Here is a 7,130-nt window from a genome sequence, read left to right as displayed (position 1 = left end):
CTAGAGAGAAAAAGTAACTTCCTTAAGGTCAGATAGTTTGGCATGATCAGGATTTGCAACTTGGCCTGATTTCCAGTTCAGGGGTAACAACAGCAACAACAAATTGTTCGGAAGGATTATAATAAGCTTTTTTCCTAGCTTTTATTGAGAAATGGTTTTCATTTCAGTTTTTTCCATTTTGCCAAGATTTCTCTTGACCATCTTCCTCAGAGCCTCCTTCACATCCTTGTTTCTCAGGCTGTAAATAAACGGGTTTAACATGGGACTTACAAAGATACAAAACACAGCAACAATTTTCCCTTGTTCCACAGAACTCTCAGTGGCTGGCCTTAAGTACATGCAGAAAAGGGACCCATAGAACATAGTGACGGCCATCAGGTGGGAGCCGCAAGTAGAGAAAGCCTTGCGCTGCCCCTCAGTGGATCTCATGCGCAGGATAGTGGCAAAAATAAACATGTAGGAGGTAAGGATGATAAGCAAGGAGCCTGGGAGGTTTAATCCTGCGGACACAAACAGCGCAGTTTGCTTTACGTAGGTGTCAGAGCAAGTCAACATTAAGAGCGGTGGGTCAGCACAGTAGAAATGATTAATGGTATTAGGGCCACAGAAAGATAGGCGGGATGTCAAAATGACCTGCATTGTACCCACCAAGGAACCCCACAAGTAAGGGAAAGTGACTAGGCAGATGCAAACAGACTTTGACATCTTGCTGCTATAATGCAAAGGTTTGCATATGGCTAAGTAACGGTCATAGGCCATCGCAGCAAGCATATAATACTCAGTTAGGAGCAGGGTAACAAAAATGAAGCATTGGGTCAAGCAACCAATATAGGAAATAGTTTTCTTCTCTGACAAGAAGTTAATTAACATCTGAGGAGAGACGTTAGTGGAATAAAAAAGATCAACAAGGGCCAAGTGGGTGAGGAAAAAATACATGGGAGTTTGAAGTTGTGGTGTGAGCCTTATCAGTATGATCATCCCAAAGTTTCCTGTCAAGGTGATCAAATAGATCACCAGAAACACCACAAAGAGGACTGGCTGCAACTGTGGCTGACTAATTAGTCCCAGAAGAATAAATTCAGTGGCTTCAGTGCTATTCTGCATGAGAATGGTCTTCATCTTCATGTCCCCTACATGAGATGCAAAGAAACCTATCAGAAATGAAGATCATGGAGTAAAAGGATTTAGTACTGGAAGACACTTATTGAAGAATCCAGGAGTCATTTATAGCTTCCCTGAGCCTGAAGGTATTATGTTAGCCCTAGGATTATGCCTAGTACTTTATCCTCAAAATAAATACTATCTGGACTAAATTAAATTTAAGCCAGTTTCCCATTGTACATAAACCTTTGCTTAGAAACCTATTTAAACCACTACCACCCACCCACTACTCCCCCCCAACACACACACACACACACACACACACACACACACACACAAACACACACACAAATATTCACCAGTAGACTGATTCTGAAGACTTGGGTTCTGGTTCTGATCCTGATAATAAATGACTATATGAATGACTATATGATTTTGAGGCTCATAGAGGGGCAATGATTTACCTGGTTCCCTCCTTTTAATAAGAAGGCATTAGACTCATTAAAACATACACATACACACACACACACACACACACATACACATACACACTCACTCACACAAGTACCTACTATGTTCGAGACACTATGTTGGACATTAGGACACAGACACAAAAACAAAATCATCACTGTTTTTAAGGGACTTGTATTCTACTGGGGGAGGTATGGGGGAGAGGGTGCAAAAACATCATATTCACATTAAAATATCTATTTTAGCCATGGTTTATAAGGTAATTTAAAGAAAGTGAAAACACTATGTTTAGAATATTTTCTGAATCTATAATTCTATTATTTTAAATTTTTATGATATAGTAATATTAATTCCTTTTTAAAAGTATAATTTTAATCATGTTATGTATAATTAATATATTTATGTATATATTATTTTTCATGTATTATAATTTTGACATTATACACATATTTCTATTTTTGAAAAAACACCAAAAATCTACCTTTGAATATCAAGCAATTGTTAAATATCACATAGGAGCAAGATTTAAAGACACAAATACACAGATACAAATGAAGATGCTGAGAATTTTGAGGCCATCTAACATAAACTGAATCTTATACCTTCATTCTTGAAAACTCAGCATCAATCATTCTTTTTACCTTGCCCCTGGCCATAGAAGGATGAATGCCTTTTATTCCTTACACGGGGTAATACATTTGCCTTTGTCTCCAATTCCATTCTCTTATAACTCTTTAAGGACCTTGTTCTTTCAGTCATCCCTTTCCATTTTTACATCTACATTCTCTTCTTGCCCCCTGGTCTTCTTATCTGCTTATAAATATGTTCCTCAAGTCTTAAAAAAAAAAAACTTTTTCTTAACTGTTCTATTCCATTCAGGTACCATACTAACTCTCTGGTCCATTCACTGCTAAACTTCTTGAAAAAGATTTCTGAACTCAATGTTTCCATTTCCCCACTAATCTTTCCTCAACCTCTTGTAATTTAGCATCTCCCCCATACATCATATTAAAAGTGTTTTCCCAAAGGTCACAACATCTTCCTCCTAGTCCAATCCAAAGAATGGATTTCCAGGTCAAATCCTCATTGACCTTCTTGCAACTTCTGACAGTGTAGATTACTCAGATCTACTGGGTGTTCTCTCTTCTTTTGGCTTCAAAGGCATTATATTCTCCTCTATATAACCACTCTTTTTGTCTCCAATAGCTCATTATCATCATCTTCCCAACCCTTTAATATGGGCATTCCCCAAAGGATTGGCCTTGTTCCTCTTCAACATATCCCCTCTTAGTAATGGTACATGGAGAACCAACCTTGAAGGCAGGAAGAGCAGGGCCCAAGTCCCATCTCTGTCACATAGTGGCTTGTGATCGGGGGCAAATCATTTAATCTCTTGGTGCTCTAGAAAATATTCTCAAATTGCAAATTGCAGAAAAGGTGCTGATTTGCAAAGGGATTGCTTCCCTTGGCTGTCCCTGTGCAAATAAAATCACAGGTCTAGTCTTCTGTCCCTATTCTTTTATCCCCTCCCGCCCCCATCTAGCATAATGCTGGCATATAGTGAGTGTGTAAGAAATCCTCAATGAAATTAATTTGTAGTTATTTTTCATCTATCACAGTACTGGGAATATATTAGGCATGCAATGATAATTCATTGACTGATTTCTATTCTACTACTTTAACCAAAATCCTATCACTCCACAGTCATTCCTCTTTCCGCTGTACCATTCATTCATTTATAATATTACCTCCCTTTTCCAAGGCTAATTTTCTTCATCTAGAAAGTGAAGGATTGTACCTGATGATTGAAGAGAAGGAGGAGGAGGAGGATGGTGATGGTTGAGATAGTGATTTGAAATTTGTGAAGAGTTCTTTTCCCCCCAGTATCATATCCCTTCTTACTTGAGCACCCCTTCTTCCTAGAAAGGTTCTCCATCTTGGGCTTCTTGTGACAATGTTCTCCCTCTTGATTCTCTTTAAAATCTGTTTGCATCTTTTCCACTTGTACTGGTTCAGTTACACTGTCCCACCTCCTCAATGTGAATATACCTAACGGCTCTCTCTCAGACCATCTTCTTTCTACTCTCTCTGCTCTCTTCCTCTCCCTTGGTGATGTTATTAGCAACATGGATTCAGCTTTCACCTCTACATAGCTGACTGCCAAATGTAAATGTCCAGATCTACTCTCCCTCCTCCAAATTCACCAACCACATTTGCACCAGCATGCAAGCAAAGCATTTTTGTCTGAATGTGCTACTGGCAACTCTAGCTCAATATATCCAAAACAAAACTCCCTGGCTCCTCCTCCAAATCTACCTCTCCTCCACACTTCCCTAATTCTGTTGAGGGTACCCTTTATTTATTAGTCACCCAAGGTTAAAGTTTTGGAGTCATCTTTGACACGTTCTCCTGTCCTAACCCCTCAGATCTAATCAGACCCCAAATCCTATTGATCCAACCTGCACAAGATCTGTGGAGTCTGTTCACTTCTCTCTATTCACTTGTCAACAACCCTTGCTCAGCTTATCATCTCTCATCCAGACTATTGCTGTGGCATCCATTCCTCCAACCATTCCTCCCTCCAATTCATCCTCCTCCTAGCTGCCAAAATCATCATCCTTCATCTGAAGAAGCTGTGTGGAGTCACACGTTTGAATCCTTCCTCAAATAATGTACCATTGGCACACCAAGAGTGGTCTTTTAACCTCCCAGAGCCTACATTTTCTCATCTATAAAATGAGAATTAAAATATTACCTAACTTGCTGGATTGTCATGAAGCAAGTATCTTGCCAACTTTAATGCACTTTGGAAAATTATATTCTTTCAAAGGATCATAGATTTAGGACTAAACAGGACCTTAAAGGTCATCTAATCTAACACTTTGGTTTTATAAATGAGAGAAAAGATGCTCAGATAAATAAAGTAAGTGGTTTGCCCATTAACACATATTTAATAAGTTGCCTAGCCCAGATCCAAACCCAGGTCTCCTGACTCTTACATTACTCATCCTCAAAACACTTGAGGAGCTTTCTATTGCTTGGAGGATGAAATATAGCCTCCTCATTTTTGTATTTTTAGTGTCTCCCAGTCTGGCCATGCTCCATCTTTCTAGTTTTATTTTATTCCTCTCCCTTTGCTACATAACAGCATATATATTCACAAAACTAAACTACTAGCTATCCATACATATGACATGCCATCTCCCAGTCCTTTGCATTGCTGCAAAATATCCTCCATGTGGAGAATTACCTTCTTCATCTTTCTACCTTTCACATAATTTATCTTCCCTAAGGGCTCAGGTGAAATGGCATTTCCCCTATGAAGTCTTCTTAATCCACCCAACTACAAATGATTTTTCAATCCTCAGATTTTCCTAGGACTCTTCTCTTAACTCCCTAACACTTTAATTGTTTTTGTTTAACAGTGACTATGCTGTATCCACCACAGTAGAATGTAAGCTACTTGAAGCCAGAAACTGTACCATATATATGTGGGTTTTTCCCTTATTTTGGATTCTCGGTAGCTATGACAGTGCTTTGGATATAGTAGATGTTTGTTTTTGTTTTAATAGAATTAAGTTGAATTTAATTGAACTAAATTTAATCAACATTTGGTGTTCTGTGTTTTCATTTCCTTTTCACCTCTGATCATGTGGTACGGAGTATTGGACCTGGAAGCAAGAGGAACTGAGTTAAAATTCAACCTCAAATCCATAGCCTTCTTCCTATGGAACCCTAAGCAAGTCACTTACCTGGGCAGCTAGATGGCTCAGTGGGTAGAGTTCTGGGCCTAAAGGCAGGAAGATATCTTCATGAGTTCAAATCTGGCTTCATACACTTACTAGCTATGTGACCTTGGGCAAGTCACGTAACCCAGTTTGCCTCAGTCTCCTTATCTATAAAATGAACTGGGGAAGGAATTGGAAAACCACTCCAGTATCTTTGCCAAAAAAAAAAAAACAAACAAACAAACCAAAAAACAAACAAACAAAAAGAAAAAAAAAAACAAATGGGGTCACAGAGAGTCAGACATGAGTAAACAATAACAACCAATTATTGTGATAATAGCACATATCTCCCAGGGTTTTTTTGTGGGAGTAAAATGAGATAATATTTATAAAGTATTTTGCAAATCTTAAAGTGCTATATAAATGTTGGTTATCATCATTAGGAAGAAGAGTACTAGATTTGGAGTTAAAAAACACCTGAGTTGAAATACTACTTCAGATACTATCTATGAGTATCAAAGCCTTGGTTCCTCGTCTGTAAAATGAAATAACAATAGCATCTGGAACCTAGGTGGCATAGTGGGTAGAAGGCAGGACTTGGAATCAGGAATACCTGCATTCAAGTTCTGACTGGAACATTTCCCAACTGCGTTACGCTAAATGACTCATTTCAGCTCTGTAGACTTGATTTCCTCATCTACTAAAGGAAGATTATGAAAGAATCTACCTCAAAGTGTTGTTGGGAGGATAAAATGGAGTAACATACATAAAACACTTTGCAAATCTTAAAATACTACATAAATTCTAGTTATTATAGATTTTGGTAGTAGTTGTAGTAGCAGCAGCAGCATTATTAATCCTGTCTGAATAGCTCTACCACCATCCTCCACTTCCATCAGGTCAACATTTACTCACCATTGCCTCAATCATTTCTACTTGGGAAAATGGGAAAACAAAGTGAGAACTCCATCCTAGAGATTTCAAAAGCCCATGCCTTACTGTCTTTCCTACCTTCAGACAGGGATATTCCAGGGACCCACTAAGTATAACAAAGGAACAAAGGGAGGATGGATTATTTATAGGAAAATCAGTTCCATTAAGTCATGATCTCTTGGGATTTTTCAAAGACACTCAGAAGATACAATTAAAATGTGTCTTTGTGGGGAAAATTGGGATTAAGCATTTGTCAACAGAATTGAGTTTTCTTTTCATTAGTTCCTTTATCCCTTTATAGCCCTGGAGGATCCCAATACTCATGACACTTCTATTAATGCAGCACTTTCCTCACCAAAACTCCAGGGGGAAAGTTTGCTGTAGGCATTATCCTCTTCAATACAAGAAAAATAAGGTTAAGAGAGTGAAGTGACTTGCCTAGTGTCACAAAGTAAATGGCAGAGGAAGGATTGGAATTCAGGTCTCCTGATTTCAATTTTTTTGTTTGTTTGTTTTGTTTCTTTGTTTTTGCTTTTTTTTTTTTTTTGTTTTTACCATAAGCATGTTAGTGGTCATTCTCTTGATTCCTCTTCCACAAAGTATTTTGGTGTCCCAAATTCCCTATGAATAATTCATTCCATGGCATGGGAACTAGATGAGCTCCAAGGTGAGGGAACCCCTCTGCCAATGTGATTTGACACTTTCTAGTATTGGAGAGTTGCCTGAATTACTGAGAATTTAGGTGACTTACTCAGTGTCATTCTAAGAAAGACAAAAAGGGTCCTTGCCCTCAAGGATTACACATTCAAATGAGAGACCCAGTGTACAAATATCTATGTACATACAAAGGAAAGAGACTAAGGCTACAAGCAACCAGGATATTCAGCCTGCAGGGGA

The 7,130-nt window shown here is 38.4% G+C and overlaps 1 protein-coding gene across 1 annotated transcript; it reads right to left on the bottom strand.

Moving 5' to 3' along the window:
* On the bottom strand, positions 1-1,104 carry LOC114041491 (olfactory receptor 5M11-like). Its single transcript, XM_027859952.1, has 2 exons — positions 199-1,104; positions 1-138 (listed from the first exon to the last, which is right to left on the bottom strand). Exons 1-2 carry the CDS (start codon positions 1,102-1,104, stop codon positions 1-3), a joined length of 1,044 nt encoding a protein of 347 aa, XP_027715753.1.
* Between the last annotated feature and the right edge of the window lie 6,026 nt (positions 1,105-7,130).

Source organism: Vombatus ursinus, unplaced genomic scaffold, assembly GCF_900497805.2.
Source record: "Vombatus ursinus unplaced genomic scaffold, bare-nosed wombat genome assembly UNPS02014174.1, whole genome shotgun sequence".
Classification (NCBI taxonomy): domain Eukaryota; kingdom Metazoa; phylum Chordata; class Mammalia; order Diprotodontia; family Vombatidae; genus Vombatus; species Vombatus ursinus.
This window is presented reverse-complemented; position numbering and strand designations above follow the sequence as displayed.

Coding starts and splice junctions, on each gene's coding strand:
- LOC114041491 (XM_027859952.1), bottom strand. CDS start 1,104: ATGCAGAATAGCACTGAAGCCACTGAATTTATTCTTCTGGGACTAATT. Junction 139..198: donor AGGAGGCTCTGAGGAAGATG/GTCAAGAGAAAT, acceptor TCTCAATAAAAG/CTAGGAAAAAAGCTTATTAT.